The following is a 24,912-nucleotide window of genomic DNA, read 5'->3' as shown; positions in this document are numbered from 1 at the left end:
TGCCTCGGTGTGCGCAGCTGCCCGCGCAGCTCTGGGGTGAGGTGCACGTGAGACAAGCCCGCACAGGCCAGCACTTCCAACAGCAGGTGCCGCCCTGCCTTCGCGGTCGGGCTTTGGAGGGTGGCTCCTAATTGGCTCAGAGCGGCGTGCAGGCTGGGCCTGGGGGGAGGCTGGGGCGGGGTCAGGGGCCCAGAAAGGATGGGGTCCACCCCTTCTCCAGAATGAGGAAGGAGGGCCCAGACAACTGCTGGGACCCAGACTGCGTGGAGCCCTTCCCCAGCCGCCCTGCCCCGCCCTCCCCAGGGGCGCCCACCTCTCCTGGCTGCCAGTCAACCTGTTAGGCCGGGCTGGGCAGGTCTGGAGATGGGCGGGGAGCCCTGAGCCTCCGCACCCCCTCTCCTGCTCCTCCTCCTCCCCCACTGCCCTGTGCCCGGCACTCAGGTCTCTCCGAGCTGGGCTGCCTGGGTGCCTGAGGCCAGGAAGCCGGGGGTCCCCAGGGGGGTGACCCCCAAGAAGAGGGCAGCCGCTTCACGCTTGGCTGCCGGGAGCCCTTCCTGGAGCCGTCAGGGTGGGGGTCCCCTCCCCCAGGGGGCCGGGGCCATGTTGCCTTGTGCCTTCTGAGGCCCCCGCATCATGGCCCGGTCGCTGACCTGGCACTGCTGCCCCTGGTGCCTGACGGAGGAGGAGAAGACGGCCGCCCGGATCGACCAGGAGATCAACAAGATCCTCCTGGAGCAGAAGAAGCGGGACCGAGGGGAGCTGAAGCTGCTGCTTCTGGGTGAGTCCAGGGCCTGGCGAGCCGGCAGAGGGAAGAGGGCTGGAGGACAGGGTCCTGGCCTTCGGGGTGGGAGAACCTGGGAGCCCATTCGCCAGATGGGAAGACTGAGGCACAGAGAACCCCGGTTCCTTGTCCAGACATGGGTCCAGCCATCTTGCGGAGCATCTGCAAGAATGGAGGTGGCCCCGCGGGATGGCCTGGTGGGGCCGGCCCCAGCCTGGCAGGCCCAGCACGCCCTACCGGCTCTGTGTCATGGGAAGGGAGCCATGAGCTCAGGTCTGCCGCCGTCCGGGCCAGTGCGCCCTGGCCTCTCCCTCTGTCGCCGTTCCCCACGGCCCCCCAGTTCCTCTCTCGCTGCCACACCAGCTGGGAGAGCTGGACCCCAGCTCTGCAGGTTGGCTAGCGTGAGTTTTGTGGGCGGAGCGTTGCCACCCCGTTGTGATTGATTGATTGGTTCATTCAAACGATCAAGATCTATTAAGTAACTCCTGGAGACACAGCAGCAAAAGGTATGGGAGTTGTCCCAGCCTCCATGGACCTCATCTTCTCGTGAGGGAGATAGACGTTAAGCCCATGAACTAATAAGCAGATAAAATAGTTCCCAGCAGCTAGAAGATTGAGGAGGAAAATTAAACCAGATGAGGGAGTGGGAGTGACTGGAAAGGCAGTAGATTGTGACCTCTGAAGCCTCAAGTCTTGCTGTGTCCACGTGTCCACTCCCCTAACCACTGTGCCCTGTGTATGGCCCCAGGGATGCGGGCCTCGGAGGGTCTCCCAGGACTCCCTGAACTCTGGGTGGGGGCTGGGGAAGGCCCTGAAGTCACATCTGCCTGGCGCGGGTCAGAGAGGCGGCAGTCCCCTCTCCCTTCCCTGGCTCAGTGGGAAGCCCTGAGGACCGGAGAGAGGAGAGAGAGTGGGTGGGAGGACTGGACCCCTAGGAATCACACCTTAACCGAGGGACCTTCCAACTTCTAACATTGCTCTCTCTTGCTGAACTAGTTACCCCTGCCCCCCCCATTCATTTCTCCTAGAAGATCTGACATGGCATAAAACTCAAACTCTGGCGCCCCCTGACCTCTCCAACCCCATCTCTGTTTATTGGCCATCATATTCCAGCTGCAGACACCTGGCTTCTTTGCTCTTCATTGAATATTTCATGTCTTCCTTAAACGTTTGGTAAAATCATCAATGAGCTGTCTGAGCCTGGAAAGTTTTTAATTAAGAATTTAATTGCTTTGATAGCTATTTCTATTTTATTTTCTTCACAGATGGGCTATCATTATATTAATAATAGAGGTGACATATTCATATATTATTTATTATTTTTAATAAATAGGGCTATTTAAGTTATCTATTCTTGAGTAAGCTTTGGTTATTGGTGTCTTTCAAAGAATTTGTTGATTTCTTTAAAATTGTTAAATTCATGGGCATAAGATTGTTTACAACATTCCCTTATCATCCTTTTTGGGTGTGTAGGCTCCAAAGTGATGCCCTTCTTTAATTCTTTTGTTTGTTTGTTTGTTTGTTAATCCTCACTTGAGGATATTTTTCCATTGATTTTTAGAGAGAGTGGAAGGGATGGAGAGATAGACACATCAAAGTGAGAGAGACAGTGTGGTTGCCTCCTGCACACACCCCAACCAGGGCAGGGGATTGAGCTTGCAACCGAGGTATGTGCCCTTGACCGGAATAGAACTTGGGACCCTTCAGTCTGCAGGCCGACGCACTATCTACTGAGCCAAACTGGCTAGGTCCCTTCTTCAACTCTTTGTTTTTAGTCCTTTTTCATGTCTAGGGCTTTACCGATGTTAGTGATCTTTCCTTGTACATTTCAAGTTCATTTATCTGAACCCCAGGACCTTTGCACTTTCTGTTCCTCCTGCCAAGAGCTCTCAGTGTCACCCCAGCCTTTGCACGGCTGGCACTCTCACTCAAGCAAGGTCCCAGCTCAACTCTTACCTCCTCAGAGAAGTTTTCCCTGAATTCCGTGGCTACACGGGCAGCCTCATCCCTCTCCATCCTTGACTTGACTTTTCATTCACTGTGTTTACCTGTTTATGGTCTGCCTCCTCCAGTTATAGAGCAAACAGTGCAAGAGTGGGGACCATGTCTGTCTCATTCACTCCTGAACCCCCAGCAACGAGCCCAGAGGACAATGAGCCTGACATATAGTAGATGCCTAGTGTATGCTTTGTAAATGAGTGAACAACTGAATGAATGAGTCAGTCAGTCCTGATTCGGGGGCAGAGTTTGCCCCAGAGCTGGACCATCTTCCTGGAGTGGGGAAGGTCCCTTGCCCGACACCACTCTGACCACTGCACAGCCAGCCCCAAATCAGGACGCCCCTTCTGCTGGTGTGGGGACGGGAGCAGGGAGAGGGGCTGTGTGTGTCCCCAGGCACTGACGTTGCCCTGTCGGCTGCTTTCGACCACCCGATCCATCCCTGCCCTGAGGCCGCCTCCACACCTCCCTCCCTTCTTGAAAAGAAGTGATTTTTTCCTGAAGGCTTGCTGATCCTTTTGAGGATGAAGGCCACGGGGCTACAGGGTGGGAGGGGAAGATTGTCTGTCCATGACAGGAAGTGACCACCACGTTGGGGAGGGGAACAGTCAGAATGAAGCCAGCTCTGTCCATAACCCCAGATGGGGACGCCAAGGGCCAGGGTGGTGAAGGGACTCGCCCAAGGTCACACAGCCAGGAGCAGAGCCCAGAATTCCAGTTCCAAGTCCGTGCGTTTGACTGGCCTGTGAACGTGCCTCAGGAGAGAGAAGCCACAGAACCCCACTGACAGACAGGGAAGCCGAGGCCCAGACCGTGGCAGCACTGGCCGGGGTCAGTGGCCAGTCTGAGCCAGAGCTGGACATAGCAGCGGAGCCACCTGCGCCCCACTCCCTGCTGCCCAGACTGGCTCCTGTACCCCAGGAACCCCGTTTCCCGGGCGGGGGAGTCTGGGACTGCCTTCCCTCTGGCAGGAGCCACATGCTGTCCCGTGATGCCCTGGAGCTTGGCCCACTCCTCGGGCAGCTGCTGGGTTCCGCTTCCTCATCCATCCCGGGGGGAAGTATCACTTCCCGTCTGGGCGGCGAGGCCCCGCCAAGTGGATGCAGCTGCCCCCACAGCCCCCGGCCCCACGCGGGGGTTTCCTGAGGCTGACCAGGAGCCGGGGCTGGAGACGTTCCAGGGCCCTTCGTGCCTTCAGGACTGGCATGGGCTGCCAAGAGGGGTTCCAGCCGTGGAGTGAGTTCTTCAGAATTCAGGCTGTGATCCATTCATGAGTCACAAAATCCATGTTGTGGGTAGAGACCAGACGTGTTTTTTTCTTCTTCAATGAAACAGAAGAGATGAGAAGGAAAGAAAAATCAGTGCATTGCAATGGTGTCAACTGTTGCTTCCTGAGACCTGGGTTCTCTACTTTGGGAGGAGGCCTGAGGGCGGAGGGTTGAAAGGCAGTCGAGAGGTTAGAGGGGGCAGCCCCCGCCACAGGTCTCTGCCGTCGCCGGTGGCACCCGGAGGGGCCGTCCAGTTGTGAGTGTCTGTAGAAAGGTCACTTACCAGGTCTGTGGCTGTCCCCTGGCCTCCCCGGCTGGCCTTGTCCCGTCCTGTGGCTGCAGGGCCCACAGGGCCTGACGAGTCCTCTGCTGCTCCCCCAGCCGTGTGACCTGGGGAAGGCATGTCACCTCGCTGAGCCCCGCGTCTCCTCTGTCAATGGACAGACAGCAGGAGCCTTAGGAGGACGGACCGAGGGCACGCACAGGGCTCCTTGTCCCTGTCCTGGCAGATGCCAAGAATTAAGCCATGCCCACGGTGATGATGAAGATGATGCCAACTGCTGTTATAATTGTCATCATTTAGGCAGCACATTTGGAGCTGCTGGTGTGATCATTTAAAAGCCCGTGCGCTCTGGACTCAGACAGAACTGGGTTTGGCCCAAGGCAGTTCCCTCAACACATCTGGGATTCAGTTTCCCTACCTTGGGGTCCAGCCATGGCCAGTGTCCTCAATGGTTAGAGCACCCACCCACGTACCAAAGGTTCGAGGGTTCGCGTTCCCGGTCAAGGGCATGTACCTGCGTTGCAGATTTGATCCCTGCCCAGATCGGGGGTGCCTGAGGGAGGCAACCAATTGGTGTGTCTGTCTTAAATCGATGTGTCTCTTTTTCTTTTTTAATATATTTTATTGATTTTTACAGAGAGGAAGGGAAAGGGATAGAGAGTTAGAAACATCGATGAGAGAGAAACATCGATCAGCTGCCTCCTGCACATCTCCTACTGGGGATATGCCCGCAACCCAGGTACATGCCCTTGACCGGAATCGAACCTGGGACCCTTCAGTCCACAGGCCGATGCTCTATCCACGGAGCCAAACCGGTTAGGGCAATGTTTCTCTTTTTCTTTTTCTCTCCCTCTCTCCCGGCTCCCTCTTTTCCTTCCACTGTCTCTAAAAATCTATGGGAAAATATCCTCGGGTGAGGATTAACAGCAAAGAAAGTGAGGCTCAGGGGAGCTGGTGCTTCATGCCCTCAGCTCTCAGGGCCCAGCCACTGCTGCCACCCCTGATGCCAAACTTCTGAAGCCTGGAGGTTCCCCGGGTTCCTCCATGGGAAGCGAGGCCGGGGGTTTCTATCGCTGACCGCGACGTCCAGATGTTTCACTTCTGGACTATTTAGTGAGCTTGACATGTCCTTTTCCTGAAATTCAAGGAATTCCAGAATCAGAGGCACACGGCCCCACCTTGGAGAGCTCCAGATTAGAGGCCTGTGGGAGCTGTGAGGTGCTTTGGTGTGTTTCTTTTAAAGAAAACTTTTTATTTGGGAGTAATTTTAGATCTACAGAAAAGTTTAAAGATAGCACACAGTGTGCCCTCTACTCCTAAGCAGCTTCCCTCACATTCAGTTCTTACAGACCTGCAGCGCCATTTTTTCCCTTCTTAGCTTGTTTTAAAATGCGTTCCGACTTATAGGAACGTTGTGCCTGGCTTCTTCTACAACATTTTTGTCTTTTTAATTTATTGATTATAGAGAGAGTAGGGCAGGGGGAGAGAGAGAAAAAAACATTGATTTGCCGTTCCACTTACTTACCAGTATGTATTCATTGGTTGCTTTTTGTATGTGGCCCGACCGGGGATTGAACCTGCAACCTGGGCCCATCCTGGCGATGCTCTAACCAACGGAGCTAGCTGGCCAGGACTGTAAATGTTAGCATTGGACCACATTCCCTTTATTCTCCTCCCCCAAATATCTAACATGTATATGCTACATGTAAGTGTATGTACACGTATGATTTATTGAATGCATGATTACAGCTGTCATTTCTTTACTATATAGTTAATAGGCACATAGTCATTTTTTCTTGAACTGTTTGTAACTTGCAGACCTGGAGCCTTCTTACCCCTGAAGACTCCAGGGGATTTGAGTCTCACCACAAAGCAGACTCCCCAGGACCATGAACAAAAGCTGGTGATGAGCGTGGGGCACTGCTGTCAGCTTTCCCACTTTCCCCACTCCCCCCACTAACGTCCGGTATGGCAACACAACCGCGTCTCTTTTTCTTAGGCCCCGATTCCCGTGGACTTACAACACCCGGTGCCACCTCAGACCTGCCCTTGTCACCCTCAGATGTGCTGGCGGGGGCGGGGGGGCAGGGACAGGATACCCCTGGGGGCTGATGCAAGGCAGTCCCCTCCTTCTCCTGCCTCCCGAACTCTCCACCCTCCTCCCTGCTCCCCCCTCTGCTCCCATTTCCTCTTTCTTGGCTCCACCAGGCCACCCCTTCCCTTTTTGCTGCTTTTCCAGTTCCTCCTGCTGTAGTCCCCCCTTTAGTCCCTGGAAAGCCCCCACACCTGTGTCCCCCAGGAGCCAGGCAGGTTGACCAGATACTGGAGGAGCCTTCCGGGCTTGCACCTCCCACCTGGCTGTCACACCCATTTTACAGACAGGAAACAGAGGCATGGAGAGAGAGAGAGGTTCTGGAGCTCAGACAGCCGGGAGCGGAGTCTTGGAGCTTCTGGTCCGGGGCCCTTAAAGATTCCAGAATTGATATCACAAGCCCAGGGCTGGCTTTGTGCGTGAACAGCCTGGGCGGCCCCCAGTGCCCTCACTCAGAAAGGTCCTGAGGTTTTCGTCTTGCACTTGGCCCTGTCGGCTCTGCAGCTGGCCCCGCAAGGGCCCCTCTCCCCATCCTGGTTCATAGCAAGGCTAGGACTGTTGATTCTGTCTCCCACATATCTCACGAATATGTCCTTCTCACCAGCTCCCCGTCCACCCCATCGCGGTGCCTCTGGGGCCTGGTACCCCACAGCCTGTCTTCCCCCACCGCAGCCATCAGAGGGCGCATATGAGCACCTGGGTCACGCCCGTCCCTCTGTCCACAGCCCTCCAGGGCTCCCACCTCCCTGGGGTAAAAGTCCAAGTCCTCCCCCAAGGCCCTGTCCCTTCCCTCTAGCACAGGGGTTCTCAACCGTCCTAATGCCGCGACCCTTTAACACAGCTCCTCATGGTGTGGTGACCCCCAACCATAAAATTACTTTCGTTGCTACTTCATAACTGTAATGTTGCTACTGTTATGAATCGTAATGTAAATATCTGATATGCAGGATGTATTTTCATTGTCACAAATTGAACATAATTAAAGCACAGTGATGAATCACAAAAACGATGTAATTATGTATGTGTTTTCCGATGGTCTTAGGCGACCCCTGTGAAAGGGTCGTTCGACCCACAGGCTGAGAACCGCTGCCCTCTCGCCTCCTCCCTTCCCTCCCCTCCAGCCTCACAGGGCCTCCTGGTTGTCTGTGCTCTACAGAGAGAAAACAGCCATAGACCATTCAAACACAAATGAGTGTGGTCGTGTGCCAATAAAACTTTATTGATAGACACTGAAACCTGAATTTCATATAATTTTCACAGGATATGAAACAATTTTCTTTTGATTCCTTTCAAGGTAAAAACCAGAACCATAAAAAAGTATCAGAAACAGAAAAAAAACATACAAACTGTAAAAACTCCCCAGATGTGCACAGACCGGCTGTGTCTGGATGTGGCCCGAGGGCCAGCGTGCGCAGACCCTCCCAGGAGCCCCTTACACTGAGCGCATTTCGCCCTCACGCTGAATGCGCAGGCAGGGCCCGTGGAGACCCATGGTGCACAGGCAGGGCCCGTGGAGACCCATGGTGCGCAGGCAGGGCCCGTGGAGACCCATGGTGCGCAGGCAGGGCCCGTGGAGACCCATGGTGCGCAGGCAGGGCCCGTGGAGACCCATGGTGCGCAGGCAGGGCCCGTGGAGACCCATGGTGCGCAGGCAGGGCCCGTGGAGACCCATGGTGCGCAGGCAGGGCCCGTGGAGACCCATGGTGCGCAGGCAGGGCCCGTGGAGACCCATGGTGCGCAGGCAGGGCCCGTGGAGACCCATGGTGCGCAGGCAGGGCCCGTGGAGACCCATGGTGCGCAGGCAGGGCCCGTGGAGACCCATGGTGCGCAGGCAGGGCCCGTGGAGACCCATGGTGCGCAGGCAGGGCCCGTGGAGACCCATGGTGCGCAGGCAGGGCCCGTGGAGACCCATGGTGCGCAGGCAGGGCCCGTGGAGACCCATGGTGCGCAGGCAGGGCCCGTGGAGACCCATGGTGCGCAGGCAGGGCCCGTGGAGACCCATGGTGCGCAGGCAGGGCCCGTGGAGACCCATGGTGCGCAGGCAGGGCCCGTGGAGACCCATGGTGCGCAGGCAGGGCCCGTGGAGACCCATGGTGCGCAGGCAGGGCCCGTGGAGACCCATGGTGCGCAGGCAGGGCCCGTGGAGACCCATGGTGCGCAGGCAGGGCCCGTGGAGACCCATGGTGCGCAGGCAGGGCCCGTGGAGACCCATGGTGCGCAGGCAGGGCCCGTGGAGACCCATGGTGCGCAGGCAGGGCCCGTGGAGACCCATGGTGCGCAGGCAGGGCCCGTGGAGACCCATGGTGCGCAGGCAGGGCCCGTGGAGACCCATGGTGCGCAGGCAGGGCCCGTGGAGACCCATGGTGCGCAGGCAGGGCCCGTGGAGACCCATGGTGCGCAGGCAGGGCCTGTGGAGACCCATGGTGCGCAGGCAGGGAGACCGAGGCAGACACGGTGGACGCTCACCGGGGTCACAGGGTGGCCTGGGCCCCGGGGTTTGAACGCAGGAAGTCTGGCTGAGACTGAGCGATGGCTCCCGTCTGCAGGCCCAGGGGAGAGCGGGAAGAGCACGTTCATCAAGCAGATGCGCATCATCCACGGGGCCGGCTACTCGGAGGAGGACCGCAAGGGCTTCCGGCCGCTTGTCTACCAGAATATCTTCGCGTCCATGCGGGCCATGATCGAGGCCATGGACCAGCTGCAGATCCCCTTCAGCAGGCCTGAGAGCAAGGTGAGCGTCCTGGGGCTGCCACGGGGGCGCCACAGGGGGGCGGCTCCCCACCAGCCCCCCCTCACATGTCCCCCCTGCATCCCCAGAGCTCATCCCTTGGACCCCTTGGGCGTGGGAATCCTGAACCAATGGCCGTTCCCCTGTGGAAATATTAATACAATGGACAGATGACTGCAGGGAAAGGCTGCTGTGCAATTCATGCATCACACACCCCCCCTCTTTTTTTAAATATATATTTTATTGATTTTTTACAGAGAGGAAGGGAGAGGGATAGAGAGTTTGAAACCAAGGTACATGCCCTTGACCGGAATCGAACCCGGGACCCTTCAGTCCGCAGGCCGACGCTCTATTCACTGAGCCAAACCAGCCAGGGCCACACCCCCTTTTTGAGAACACACATTACTTTATTGTGGTAAGAACACTCAACATGAGATCTACCCTCTCAAATTTTAGGTGCAGGTACGGTATTAGCTGGAGGAAGGATGGGCTGCCGAGCTCTGGAACGATCCGTCCTACTGAGGGAAACTCAACCTTGCCATCCTACCTGACTAGCGACTGCACGTGGCCCCTCCCCAAGCCCGTCTCCCCGTTCCCTTGAGCCTGCTGTTCTGGGTGCCTCCCGTAATGGGGTCGTGTAGTATTTTTCTTTTATGGCTGGCTTATCTCACTTAACACGAGGTCCTCAAAGTGTACCCACGTGGACACCTATTGTAGAATTTCCTTATTTTTATTTTATTGTAAAAATATTTTTATTGATTTCAGATAGGGAGAGGGAGAGAGAGAAACATCAATAATGAGAGAGAAACATTGATGGGCTGCCTCCTGCACGCTCCCTACTGGGAATCAAACCATGACCTCCTGGTTCATAGGTCGATGCTCAACCATTGAGCGACACCAGCTGGGCTTTTATTTTATTTTTCAGTTTTACAGTTACATTCAATATTATTTTGTATTCGTTTTAGATGCACAGAATAGTGGTTAGATGACCATATACTTGACAAGAATTTCCTTTTTCTTTTTTTTTTTTAAATATAGTTTTATTGATGTCAGAGAGGAAGGGAAAGGGATAGAGAGATAGAAACATCAATGATGAGAATTATTGATCGGCTGCCTCCTGCATGTCCCCTACTGGGGATCGAGCCCGCAACCCAGGCATGTGCCCTTGACCGGAATGGAACCTGGGACCCTCTATCCACTGAGCTAAACCAGCTAGGGCAAGAATTTCCTTCTTTTTAAAGACTGAATACTATTCCACTTATGGACCACATTTTCTTTTCTTTTTTTAAATTTTGTTTTATTGCTTAAAGTATTACAAAGAGTATTACATATGTCTCCCCCCACCCCTTGACATTCCCCCGGCCTCCCCCCGATCTCTTACCCTCCCCCCCGCCCCCCCAAGGACCACATTTTCTTATCCATTCATCTGGGTTTTTTCTACATTTTGGCTATTGAGAATAGTGCTGCCATGAACATGGGAGTGCTCGTATCTTTTTGAGATATGCTTCCCATTTTGGGGGATGAACACCTAGAAGTAGAATTGCTGGGTCATATGGTGATTCTATTTTTAACTTTTTGAGGAGCCTCCATACTGTTTTCCATAGTGGCCACATCATTTTGCATTCCCACCAGCAGTGCACAGGGTCCCAATTTCCCCACAGCCTCACCCACACGTGCCGTGTTCGGTGTGGTTGTTTTTTACAAAGGCCATGCGAACAGGGGCGAAGTCACATTCCCGTTCTAAAACCTGGAAGCACCTGGTTTGTGAATATGAGGTGGTCCAAGGACGTTGGAAGAGGGACTGGAGGCCTGTGGTTCCTACCTCCCAGGGCTGATGTGAGAATGTGATCAAGTAAAGGTGCTGAAAGCTCTCCAAACAGTGCCCGGAATGCAGTCTGGGCTCAGTAGTGTGAGTGGTGATATGATCATTTAATCCTCACAACAACCCCTTTCAGCCATCACCCCATTTTAGAGATGGGACAGGGGCTCCCCCTAAGGATAACCACGTCTCATCTTTCATCGCCATATATGAGCTGCCTATTTTTTAAATTCTCGAATTTTCTGGAATGATCTTTTACGTCTGGCTTCTGGTGTCGTATGTCTGTGATTCATTTATCTTTTGGGGGCGATGGTCAGTTTATTTGCTGACCTTTGGGTCATTTGCATATTTCTGTCGGGTGTCTACCGAGAAGGAACATGTAGAAGACACTGTTTTCCAAGTAATTGTAGCAAGTCACACGCCCCCCAGCAGAGCTCCGGTTGCTCCCTGTCCTAGCAACACTTGATGTTGTCTGTCGCTTCATTTAAGCCAGTGGTTCTCCACCTTCCTAATGCCGCGACCCTTTAATACAGTTCCTCATGCTGTGGTGACCCCCAATTTCATTGTTACAAATTGAACATAATTAAAGCATAGTGATTAATCACAAAAACAATATGTAATTAGATATGTGTTTTCCGATGGTCTTAGGCGACCCCTGTGAAAGGGTCGTTCGACCCCCAAAGGGGTCGCGACCCACAGGTTGAGAACCGCTGATTTAAGCCATTCTGGATATAAGCGCTTTCTTATTTTCACATCCTTGGTTAGATTATTCCTAGGTATTTGCTAGCTCTTGATGCTACTATAAATGTGATTTAAATTCTTAAAATTTTCCACTAGTTAGTGGTTAGTATATAGACACATATCTTATTTTCATTTATTGATCTTTCATTTGGGGACCCCGTTAAGTTCACTTGTTTATCCTAATAGTTTATCTACAGACTATTTTGGATTTTCTACACAAAGCCGTGTCGTCTGTGCATAACCACATGTAATTTCTCCCCTTCCAAACCCGACCTTCTATTTCTTTTTCATGTGTTAATTAGAAATGGCATGAGTGGGCCTCATTGTCTCGCTCCCAGCCTCCTGTGTTTTAAGAGCGAAGGACCCATAGTCACTTCCTTCAAAGCACATTAAGGACTATTCAGGGCCTTCCCTGAATATAAATTTTACTCTGAATTTTTAGAAGGATGTGTCTCTTAATTTTTACTTTTAAAATTCTTAATCATCTTTTTAAAACTTGGAAGTTAATGTATTTTCAGGCTGTATATTAGTTTGCTCAGACTGCCATCACCAAGTGCCACAGTCTGGGGAGCTGATACATCAGAAATGTATTCTTTCACAATCTGGAGGCTAGACGCCTGAGATGAAGGTGTTGGCGGGGCTTGCTTCTCCTAAGGCTTCTCTCCTGGGCTGGCAGAGGGCTTCTTCTCTCTGTGTCCTCACATGGCTGTCCTTATTCTCTTCCTAGAAGGACACGAGTCATACATCAGATCAGGGCCCACCCTAGTGACCTCATTTGAACTGGATCACCTCTGTAAAGACCCCCATCCTCAAATACAGTCACAGCCTGCGGTCCTCCGGGTTAGGACTTACACTTAGGAATTTGTGGAGGACATGGGTGGTGGACAAAACCCGGCCATAACAGGCTGCGAGCCGTCTCATTGATCCTATACAGGGTTATCCTCACACCCCCAGGCCTTCCCCGGTCCCCACCCCTGGGGCTGTCATGTGCCCTACCTCAGGGTGAGACCTGGGCAAGGTGCTTCTCGTGCCTCAGTAGCCTAATCCCTAAACTGGGGACATCTGTAGGGACTTGTCTCCTGGGAGTCAGGGAACCAGAGCTTGTGGGGAAGGGGAGCCCCGCAGGCAGGAGGCCGCAGTGCGCACGGGCCATGGTCCCCTGGAGCTCGTTTCTCTGCCGCCCCTGGTGCTGGGGCAGCACTTTGCCGCCACGCTCCCTCCGTGGGCAAATGCACGAAGGAGCGCCTCAGAGGAGACGACGGCGGTGGGGATGGGCAGGGGGCGGGGATGGGCAGGGGGCGCACAGGGAGGAAGGAGAGGCAGCCGAGCAAGGAGGGGGGGGCCTGGCTGGGATGTCCGGAGGCTGCTCTGACCTGCCTCGCCCTTCCCTCCAGAACTACGCCAGCCTGGTCATGAGCCAGGACCCCTACAAGGTCACCACTTTCGAGAAGCGCTACGCCGTGGCCGTGCAGCGTCTGTGGAGTGACGGCGGCATCCGGGCCTGCTACGAGCGCCGGCGCGAGTTCCACCTGCTGGACTCCGCAGTGTAGTGAGTCTGGGTCACCGCGGCGGCCGTGCGGGGTGCAGGGCGCGGGGCGGGGGCGAGCTGGGCACAGCTGCGGGTTGGAGAGGCAGCCAGCAGAGACCCAGTGCCAGGACTGCGCCTGCACAGAGGGGGGTCCAGGGGGCCGGCTTCCACCCCGGGGACTGGCTGTTGGGCATCAGCTGGCTGTGCGATGGTTGACGTTGTGCCTGGGGTGAGGTTGTTTTGGGATGACATTGTCTCTGGGGTGACATTGTCCCTGGAGTGACCCTGTTTTTGGGGTGATGTCATTGGTGGGGTGACACAGCTGCTAGGGTGAATCTGCCCCAGGTGACACCATTTCTGGGGTGACACTGCTCATCATCACATGGTAATACTGTCCCAGGGATGATGGTGGATGCCCGGGGTGGTGTCACTCCTGGTGACAGCCCCCAAGGTGACACCCCTCTGCAGCGCTGCTGTTCTCGGGGTCACACCATCCTTGGGGTCACACTGCTTTAAGGGTGAAGCTGCTTCTCCCAGGGCTCCCATGGCCTCAGGGTGGTGCTCCTGGGGCTCCCGCAGACCCCAGAGATCCTGGCCCCTCGTGGGAGGCTCTCCCCTAGCAGCGTCCTCACGGGGCCCTGGGGGTGGGTCTGAGAAGCCAAGGAAGTCCGCGGGGCCAGGCTCAGGGCTCCCTGCTCCCCAGCTACCTGTCGCACCTGGAGCGCATCACCGAGGAGGGCTACGTCCCCACCGCCCAGGATGTGCTCCGCAGCCGTATGCCCACCACCGGCATCAACGAGTACTGCTTCTCCGTGCAGAAAACCAACCTGCGGTGAGTGCAGGGCCTCCTGGGCGGGGAGTGCTTCCTGGAGGAGGGGCAAAGCAGCTGGGGCCCTGAGGGAGGAGTAGGTGTTTCCTGGATCCGGCCCTCAGGGCTCCTAGGTTGAAGGAGGCAGAATTGGACATAAACACCTCGTAGCCCCCCATACAGTCAGGACCGGGACTTGGAAGAGCCCAGAGTGAGGCACCAGAGCTTCAAGGGGGAAATCTTCCTGGAGGAGGGAGCACTGGTATTAGGGCATTGAAGGATGAGTAGGAGTTCTCTAGTTCCGACCTTGAAGGGCTGTTGTGCAGGAGAAGAAAGAGACTGTGTGGTCAGAGCTGTGCCAGAGGGATGGATTTGGACTGGGAAGCTCAGAGGTGGTTCCTCTAGTGATCAATAGGGGGTGAGACTAGAAGTCCAGAGAGTCAGGAGGAGGCAGGAGCCATGGTCCAGGCAGGAAGGGTTAGTCATGGCCAGGGCAGTGGCCATGGGGATGGGAACGAGGGGATGGTGCAAGAAATGTTTCTGATGTAGAAGGGGCAGGACTAGATGAGTGTGGGACTGAGAGCAGGGAGCTGAAAATGTCTCCCAGTTTTCCCATCAGGGTGCCATGGCGGCGGCGGCAGGATGGGGGGTATTAGATAAGACGATAAAGTCCTTGGGGCACATAGAGTCTGAGGGGTCTAGGGCATCTGGGAGCTGACTGGGCACACACAGGCCTGAGCTGGAAGGCAGAGGTGTGGATGGGCATGCAGCAACACGGCGTCGGGAGGGTGCTGCCCAGTGTCCAAGGCCAAGGAGAGGTCAGGAAGGACACAGCAGGAGAAGCGACTTCTGAGATCGGCAGTTAGAGCGTCGTCAGTGTCCTTAGCAAGCTCCGTGTCTGTGGGCTGATGACGGAGCTGTGGAGAGTGCAGGGTGATGCCTGGAGACAGCGGTGGTGATCAACCCACATGGGTTGACTCTCTCACTCCCCTGGACCACCCTCCCCCACCTCAAACATGCTGTTCTGGCCTCTGCAATAGTCCCTTTCTGGAAAGTTCATAATTTAGCTGTTTGCCATAGGTCTCGTCCACTAGATGGAGAGTCCCACACAGTTAGGGGCGAAGTTTCAGTCTCCTGATTCATAGTGATGATCAGATCCAGATCAGGGTGGAAGCTGGTAAATGTGGGAGGATGGCTAGAAAGATGGAAGGATGAATGTGCGGATGGATGGATGGATGGATGGATGTGCGGATGGATGAATGAATGGATGTTTGGATGGAAGGATGAATGGATGGATGTGTGGATGGATGGATGGATGGATGGATGTGTGGATGGATGATGGATGGATGGATGGATGGATGGATGGATGGACGGGTGAGTAGATGGGTAGGTAAATGAATAGATCAGTGAATGGATGGATATGTAGTAGAGGCTGGATTGATGGGTGGATAGATGTATAGATGGGTGGACGGGTGGGTAAAGTTTAGGAGTGAAGGTAGCAGTTGGGGATGCTCATAGGGAAGGCTGGGCTGGGGAGGGGATTTCTTGGCGGGAGACTTGAGTATGTTCTTTGGCTAAGGAGAGAGGCTAATCGGTGGAGTGAGGGTGCAGAGGAACTAAGACTCTGAGATGGGAGGCTGGCAGGAAGTGTACCCCACCTGCCTCAGTCCCCAGAGCCCCACTCTCAATCGCTGCACCCACATCCCACTCCGGACATGGGGGCTTGAGGGGTCTGATGCATGAGAGGGCAGGTCTCTGGGATTAGGAGCCACAGGCACCAGCCTCCTTCCCCTCCTGTGCAGCGGGGCAAGTCCCTTCTCGCTCTGAGGCTTCTGGCATTTCCTGTCGGCTGCCTGAGTAACGGCTGTATCCCCGGGGAAATGACGTAGGGCTTGTTATCAGGGACCCACATTTCTTAGAAGAGAGCACAGGAAGGCAGGAGGGCTCGGGCCGCTGTTGTGGGGTGTGGGGGTGGAGGCCCGGCCCTCGCCTTGGGCCACACACAGAGGGGATGGCGTTGGCCGCTGGACGGTCCCCTGGCCAGCCACAGTGCAGCATCCCCATTTCACTGAGTTGTGCCGACGGCCTGCAGTTTCTCCTAGGACCTAGGCCCATCAGCCGAAACCAGGGCAGACTCCGGATGTGTCTGACCTGCTGGCCTCCACCTTGAGGGTAGCAATCAGACAACCCAGTGCAGTAGAAGTTCAGGAAAGTCCCCTCTCCTCTCTGTACCTCAGTTTCCTCATCTGTATAATGGGTGTCATTGGGGGGGGGCAGGTTGAAATGCAATAACACATAAGAGGCAGTGGGCCCAGGGCTAGCCCCTATTCTTGCTGCTCGTCATCTTGATCTTGGCACATCTCAGATGTGATGGGACCTGGGGGGCCACGCTGGGGGGTCCTGATTAAGCCCGAGCTCTGACAAGGGGCGATTCTGGTAGGATTGTTGACGTTGGGGGCCAGAGGTCAGAACGCAAGAAGTGGATCCACTGCTTCGAGAACGTGATCGCCCTCATCTACCTGGCCTCGCTGAGCGAATACGACCAGTGCCTAGAGGAGAACAACCAAGAGGTGAGGGGCCGCTGAGGATGGAGGGGCCGCCATCTTCTCTGCTCTTCTCCTCCCCCTGGCCCAGGGACCCACAGGAAGCCCCAGGGCCACTCTCGAGCGGGCCTGTGTGTGTCTGGTGTGGCTTTGAGCCTCACCTTCCACTCTTTCGTGATCAGACCATTGAGCCCCAAGACTTAGATTCACAAGCATTTGTGTTGCCAACAACACTCACATGTGATGCGCGCGCACGCGCGCACACACACACATACACCAATATTCATGTCCTGCGAGTCCTGAGACATGCCCCCCCCCCCCCACACCCCCAGAAGCACACACAAACTGTCCTGGAAATAGTGTCACACTGCAGGGACAATGTCACGCTTCTATCCAGAAATGCTGGTGAGGATCAATCTTCCTTTGTCACCTCTCCTCCTAATTACACCCAGCACGATGGCGGGCACACTGTTACCTGACATGTGCACTTTTGGTGGCTCAGTGTCACAGAGGCCTTTTGGGCATTCGGGAGGGAGACGCTATCATTTTGACTTTCAGGTTGAATCAGACAGAACCAGCCTGAGGTCGCTCTGACGTAGCTCTCGCCACCTGACCTGTCCTAGTTTGCTGGGGCGGCAGTAACCAATGACCACAAACCGGGAGGCTGAGACAGCAGAAAAGTATTCTCTCCGGGTTCTGGAGGCAGAGGCTGAGGTCAAGGTGTCGGCGGGGCTGGTCCCCGGCGGCCGAGGGAGACTCTGTCCCAGGCTCTCCCAGCTGCTGGTGACTCTGGAGTCCTTGGCATTCCTTGGCTTGCAGATGCACCAACCCACCTCTGCCTCCGTTGCCACATGGCATCCTCCTTGTATATGAGGCTGGGCCCAAATTCCCCCTTTTTGGGGGGCATCAATCATTAGACTTAACGCCACCCAATTCCAGCATGCCCTCTTCGTGAATTCCAGGCCCTGCTTCCAAATCAGGCCACAGTCTGAAGTTCCAGGGGGACATGAACTGGGGGTGGGGGGGCCCTAGTCAAACTAGTTGAGGCACAAAACCATGCTGGGTCCACATAGGCAGCCGGCCATGCCTGCTCAGACCCATCTCCACGTAGAGGGAGGGCTCCTGTCTGGGCCGAGCTGGCCGATCTGAGCGATGAACCGCCTGTGTCCCCCAACCCAGAACAGAATGAAGGAGAGTCTGGCCCTGTTTGGCACAATCCTGGAACTGCCCTGGTTCAAAAGCACATCTGTCATCCTCTTCCTCAACAAAACCGACATTCTGGAGGAGAAGATCCCCACCTCCCACCTGGCCACCTACTTCCCCAGCTTCCAGGGTGAGTTCTAGAACCTTCTATGCCCTACCCCGCCCCCCCCCCCAAAAAAAAAAAAGCAGCTCCCAAGGGAGATGCTCGTCCAGGCCCTACTCCAGCCTGGAGTCAGTGGAGTTTCAAATACGATTGGACAAACCTGAGTTCCAGACCCAGATGCTTTCACTGCCCAACCTCTCTCTGTTCTCAGTTCTCCCTTCTGTAGAATGGGGATAAAGTAACAGATGCCTTCGTACTTGATGTAATTGCTTAACGAAGAGAATTCTCAAAAGTCATCTATTATGGATGTTGTGAGGGTGGGTCTGCTGGATAGAGCCCATTGTCATAAAGCATACCCAAAAGGCATCAACAACTATTTCCAGAATCTTCTAAGATTTTCGACCCTTTCTTTTTCTAACTTTCATAGTCGTCTCATCTCTACCTAATCGGGTAGCATTTTTATTTTTAAGTCTGTGACTGACCTCTGCGCAAGTTTGTCCAAAGCACACGGCCCAGTTTTCACAGCTACAACAACCCTCTTTCATGCTGTGCTTGTAGCGAATAGATGTGTGTAGTGTCTCATTAAGTGCATATCAAGCAGGAGGAATACAACAGGTTTGGGAACAAACCTTTGGTGCAACCCGAGGCACAAAGGCCCCGGCCAACTAGAGCGGAGTGCAGTGAGTGTTGGGCACCAGGTAGGGTATCTGCCAGAGACGTAAGGTTTTGGTGAAACCAGGGAAGAGGTGTGTTAGCCAGATATGGGGCCACTGTGAGGGTAAAGGGAGCTGCTAGAAGTATCCCAGCTGAGTAGCAAACGCCCCCCAAAGTTGGGGGCTTAAGCCAGCCATTCCACTTTGCTCACAATTGAGGGGGGTCAGGAACTTGGGGAAGGTAAGCCAGCTGTTCACCTGGGGTCCATGTGGCATCAGCTGGGGTGGCTGGCATTGGAGGTGCACGTCTCAGATGGCTTCTTGTACCGTGTGTATGGTGACTGTGATCCTCCGCCTCTTCCTTCCGCCTCCTCTTCCTCCCCCGCCCCTTCCTCCTTTTCCTCTCTCTCTCCTCTCGCTCTCTCTCTCTCTCCCTCCCCTTCCCCGTATCTGGTGTCTTCTAATCCAGGGCTAGCTCGCAGCATGGCTGCCTCAGGATGGTCAGACTTCAGCCCAGGTCGAAGTCTCTGCTCGTGATGTAGCCTAGGAAGTTCCAGGTGGTTACATCCGCCTTATTCTATTGGCCAATAAAATCACTCAGGCCAGCCCAGACTCTAACGGAGGCACCATCTACATTATGATGGCCAAATGGCATGTGACTACAGGGAGGGAAGGAAGCAATGACAGCCATCCTGGAGACAAGCTATCTTTGTTTCCTGGGGCTGCTGTGACAAATGGCCACAGACTGGGGGGCTGAAAACTACAGACATTTATTCCCTCACAACCCGGGAAGCTGGAAGTGTGAAACCAAGTGAGTGGCAGAGCAGGGTCAGTTCCTTCAGGAGGCTCGGGGCGAGAACCTGTTCTAGGCCTCTCTCCTAGTTTCTGGTCGTTGCCTGCAGTCTTAGCATTTCTTTTCTTTTTAATATATTTTATTGATTTTTTTACAGAGAGGAAGGGAGAGGGATAGTTAGAAACATCGATTCAGCTGCCTCCTGCACACCTCCCACTGGGGATGTGCCCGCAACCAAGGTACATGCCCTTGACCGGAATGGAACCTGGGACCCTTCAGTCCACAGGCCGACGCTCTATCCACTGAGCCAAACCGGTTAGGGCAGGGCAGCATTTCTTGACTTATAATGCATCATTCCAATCTCTTCCTCCATCGTCACATGGCCTTCTCTGTCTCTGGTTGTCTCTCCTCTTTTATTTTTATTTTTTTTAATCCTCCCCTGAGGACAAGTTCCCATTGATTTTTATAGAGAGTGGAAGAGAAAGGGAAAAATGGAGAGAAACATCCATGTGAAACACATAGATTGGTTGCCGCCTGCACAAGCCCTGACCAGGGCCTGGGCCAGGGAGCAGCCTGCAACCGAGGTACGTGCCCCTGACCAGAATCAAACCCAGGACCCTTCGGTCCGCAGGCTGACGCTCTATCCAGCTGAGCCAAACCAGCTAGGGCTCTCTCCTCTTTTTATAAGAACACAAGTCATTGAATCTGGGGTCCAACCTAGTTCGGTATGACCTCATTTCAACTTCAGTCTTTACAGCTGCAAAGACCCTATTTCCACATCCGATCACATTCTGAAGTTCGCAGTGGACATGGCTCTGAGGGGACACTATTCACCCCAATACACAGCCAGCCATGGCAGATGAAGCCCTTAGTTCGCATGTACTAAGCTTTGGTGACATCACCGCGGGTGGGAGCCCCTGGCCTTGTCAGAGCCCATGTGGCCAATCTCAGCCCGTCATGCCGGCAAGACTCAGAGTCTGGGCAGCAGATGTCAGCGTATTCCAGGGGGGTGGCCTGGGCACCCCTCGTCACCCTTCCCAGCTGGGCAGCACTTGGAGAGTTTGAGAAGCAGATAGTTTTGAGGATTGCTTGCTTTCCTCGAGGTCAAAGGGAAACTCCATCCTTTTCTCCCAGCCAAAGAGGCTGCAGCGCCCATATACTAAGCTTATGGCTCTTGGCCCGTCTTTCCTGCTACTAAATAATACTCGTGACAATAATGAACAATAACAATGAACACATCTAACACTGGTGGACGCACTCTTATGTATTTTTGACTTGTTTAATCCTCATTAAAAAGCCCTGTGCAGCCCTAGCTGGTTTTGCCCAGTAGGTAGAGCGTCAGCTTTCAGACTGAACAGTCCCAGGTTCCATTCTGGTCAAGGGCATATGCCCGGGTTGCCGGCTCGGTCCCCAGTAGGGGGCGTGCAGGAGGCAGCCGATCAATGATTCTCTCTCATCGATGTTTCTATCTCTCCCTTCCCTTCCTCTCTGAAATCAATAAAAATATATATTTTTTACAAAGTCCTGTGCAGTAGGACTCCTTCATGGGGAAACTGAGGTACAGTCACTTGCCAGAAGTCATACAGCCAGTGGGTGACAGAGGCAGGCTTCCAATCCAGGCCGTCTGGATTCAGAGATGGCTGGTTTTACCCACGATGCAAGCCCTTCTGAGAGAATGACAGCACACACTCCTGAAGCTTTCTGATTACTGAGCACGGAGCCCTGGGCACGATTGCTTTGAATCCTCACCACTCTGGGAGGCCTGGGGCTAGTCCTCATCCCAATTTTCCAAACCAGGAAACGGAGGCTCACAGAGGTCACATTTATTAACATGTATGCAAACTAGTAGGTAGCAGAGCCAGACTTTGGGCCCTGAACTCACGTTGTGCTTTCAATGCAGCAGCCCATGTGCCGCACCAGGGTGGCCATCCCTCCCCTTTCTCCTGGCCTCGGTTTCCCCGTGTGCACCAGCCTCTGTCTCTGCAGCTCCGGTTCCCATCCCTCCAGCTCTAAGCCCAGCCAAGAGCATCTCTTCAACACAAGTGCTGCTCAGAGTCCCAGAGCTGAGCCTCATTGGTCCATCCCAGGTCATGTGACCCCGCCAGCCTGATGTGGCCAATGGCTGGGCTGGAGTCACGTGACCTGCTAGACAGTCAAAAGCTGGCGTCCACCTGTAGGAACTGTAGTGGGTGCTGGAGGGGGAGGGGGGGTGGTCCCTGCAGCCCTGAGCTGCCCATATGGGGAAGAGAGTTTCCGGAGACCCTCCCCCCTTGGTCTCAGTAGGGGGTCCCCGCCTGCCCCAGGAGCCTGTGTCCTGACGCCCTCACTCCTGCCCCCCAGGCCCGAAGCAGGACGCGGAGGCAGCCAAGCAGTTCATCCTGGCAATGTACAGCGGCATGTACGCCGGCTGCGCGGACGCCGCCGACGGGGGCAGGAAGGGCTCGCGCTCCCGGCGCCTCTTCAGCCACTACACGTGCGCCACGGACACGCAGAACATCCGCACGGTCTTCAAGGACGTGCGGGACTCGGTCCTGGCCCGCTACCTCGACGAGATCAACCTGCTGTGACCCAAGCCCCGCCTCCCGGGCTCGGACCAGCGAGCGGCCCTCCGGACCTGCGGGCGGGGCAGGCGGCGCTCCGGGAGCCCAGGTGCCTCCCCGGTCGCTCCAGGCCCACGTGGCGGGGGGGCCACGAGTGAGTTGCGGAAAGCCAGTCGCCGCCGCTTCTCTGCCCTTTGCTAGGACAGCTCCTGGGGTCCCCACTCTTGACTCCTCGAAAAAGGAGCACCATGGCCACCTGGGGTCCCCGGGGTGGAGGGGACGATGAAGAGAGCAGAGGACGGAAGACTCAGGACCCCCGCTCCGGGCCTGTCCCCTCCTGGGGAGAAGTCCGGGACCCCCGGGGGGTGGTACACCCACCCCCTCAGGGATCGGGCAGTGGTCCCGCAGGCCCAGGAACCGGACTCTGGCGCCCCTTAGTGGACAGGAGGGGGTATCTCCCAGTTTGAGGTTTGGGTAGCTCGGAGGCCGCCCTCGGTGGGGAGGAGACCCCTGGAGAACGGTGTTCAGAGCCTCGTGACTCAAAGCGTGTTCTGTTACGGTTTGCAGACGAGGGACATCGAGGCTCACAGGTCTCCCCCTCTTCCCGAGACTGGGGGCTGGGTGCGCTGCATCTTACAACCTGTATTTATTCCCTCATCTGCAGGGCCCCTTGTGAGTTGGACATTAAAGAAATGACATTCTGGAGACCTGTGATTTCTCAGGGGTGCCCTGTTTACCCCCCCTCCCCCCCGCGGTCCCTTCTCAGGTCTCCTGTCCCACGAAGGGTAGAAACATGGGGAAGAAGTAAAAAAGGTTGTACTTGTTCACCCCCCTGTGCTGGGCACGGTATACAGAGCTGTCCAGGAAGGCGCACACTCTGAGCCAAGAGGCAGAGTCCAGCCTCTCTTCCTGGAGGGGGGCGCATTGAAGCCCGCCCTATGTTGCTATTTACCCAAAATTCTAGCGGCGGCTCCCACCCATCTCTGATGAAGATGAAGATAATGGCTCTACTTAAGCCAGATCATGGTGACCCACCATCCGCAGGGATGTCCCATGTAGCACAAGCCCTGTCATTCCCATTTTACAGATGAGAAAACCGATGCACCAAGAAGCTGAATAATTTGACTGAAGTCATGCACTTGGGAGGTCACACAGCCAGGATTCTATTCAATCAACACCCCCCCCCCTCTTTTTTTTACTTAAATAAAAAACCCTTATGTTTTAGAATAGTCTTAAATTTACAGAAAAATTGTGAGGGTAGTGCAGAGAGTTGCCTTATAAAATTGCACCCACATACCCCTACTATTAACATCTTACATTAATATGGTACTTTTTTTTTTTTACAATCAATAAACTAATATTGACACATTATTAACTAAAACTTATACTCCATTCAGATTTCTTCAGTTTCCCCCCTAATATCCTTCTGTACTCCCAGGAGCCCACATGGCTTTCAGTGGTCACATCTTCAGCTCCTTTGGGCTGTGATGCTTTCTCTGACTTTTCCTGTTTTGGGTGACCTTGACAGTGTTGAGGATGCTGGTCAGATATTTTTCCTAGGATTGCTGTAGCGAAGTACCACAGCCTGGGTGGCTTAAAACAACGGAAATGTATTCTTCCAATGTTGGAGGATGGAAGTGTGAGATCAAGGCAGCAGCAGGGCCACACTCCCTCCTGCCTCTCCCAGCTTCTGCGAGCCCCAGGCATCCCTTGGCTGGTGGCCAGTGGGACCTCTTTGAGTTGGCTCCTAGGTCCTGTTGACATGACCCCTGTGGCCTCAGAGGTCATAGTTCTGGCACAGCGAGATGCTTTTGTCTTGTCCTATAATTTCACAGCCCCAGCTCTGCATTTGGCCATTTCTCCAAGGAGCCCTGATTCCTTTTAATGGGACATATTTAGAGACCACACTCTGACCACAAAGTTTGGAAATCCATATTTTCTTCACTTATCTTTTTATTTTGAAAATACTTTCAACCTACAGAAGTTGCAGAACTATTGCAATGAAGTCCCATCTACCCTGCATCTAGGTTAGGGTTCAGCAAACCATCAGATTACTGCTGTTTTTGTAAATAAAGTTTTATTGGCACACAGCCACATCCATTTACATATGGTCTCTGGCAGCTTTTCCTCTGGGGGGCAGAGTTTTGACAGATACTGTCTGGCCCTCAAAGCTGAAATTATTTACTCTGGCTCTTCTCAGAAAAAAATTGCTGACCCTTAAGCTGGTCCGCCCATGACTAACCTTTTGCTTTATATTTCTCTATATACAAAATCTAAAAGTGTATTATATATTCCATAGAGAATATGGAAATTTTCCCCCCTTAATTTTCTAAATAATTTGAGAGTAGGTTGGAGATATGGTGCATCTTTACTCCAGATCACCATGTATTTCCTATGGGGAAAAAATCTGTTATATAAGCAGAGTGCAATAGTCAAATTCAGGAAATCTAGCATTGATACAATAATATATATATATATTTTTTAAAAAATATATTTTATTGATTTTTTACAGAGAGGAAGGGAGAGAGATAGAGAGTTAGAAACATCGATGAAAGAGAAACATCGATCAGCTGCCTCCTGCACATCTCCTACTGGGGATGTGCCCGCAACCCAGGTACATGCCCCTGACCGGAATCGAACCTGGGACCTTTCTGTCCGCAGGCCGGCGCTCTATCCACTGAGCCAAACCGGTTTCGGCCAATAATATATTTTTAAATATATTTTCATTGCTTTCAGAGAGAGGAAAGGAGAGAGAGAGAGAGAGATGATAGGAGAGAATCATTGATCAGCTGCCTCCTGCATGCCCCACACTGGGGATCAAGCCCGAAACCCGGGTATATGCCCTGACTGGGAATCGAACACTGACCTCCTGGTTCATAGGTCGGCACGCAACCACTGAGCCATGCCAGCTGGGCATTGATACACTAACATTGTCTAATATACAGCTCATAAAAAATTTCCTCAATATTGTCTTTTACAGCACTTCCCCCCATTCTAGTATCCAGTCAGGAACCACTCACTGCATTTAGTT

The 24,912-nt window shown here is 54.2% G+C and overlaps 1 protein-coding gene across 1 annotated transcript; it reads left to right on the top strand.

Annotated features, from left to right (window-relative positions):
- Positions 1–223: 223 nt before the first annotated feature.
- GNA15 (G protein subunit alpha 15) lies at positions 224–23,258 on the top strand. Its single transcript, XM_081090646.1, has 7 exons — positions 224–778; positions 8,969–9,153; positions 13,105–13,259; positions 13,942–14,070; positions 16,487–16,616; positions 17,769–17,922; positions 21,682–23,258. Exons 1-7 carry the CDS (start codon positions 634–636, stop codon positions 21,906–21,908), a joined length of 1,125 nt encoding a protein of 374 aa, XP_080946772.1. The 5' UTR covers positions 224–633; the 3' UTR covers positions 21,909–23,258.
- The last annotated feature ends 1,654 nt before the right edge of the window (positions 23,259–24,912 follow it).

This window comes from Myotis nattereri, assembly GCF_964212035.1.
Source record: "Myotis nattereri genome assembly, chromosome: 5".
Taxonomy (NCBI): domain Eukaryota; kingdom Metazoa; phylum Chordata; class Mammalia; order Chiroptera; family Vespertilionidae; genus Myotis; species Myotis nattereri.
This window is presented reverse-complemented; position numbering and strand designations above follow the sequence as displayed.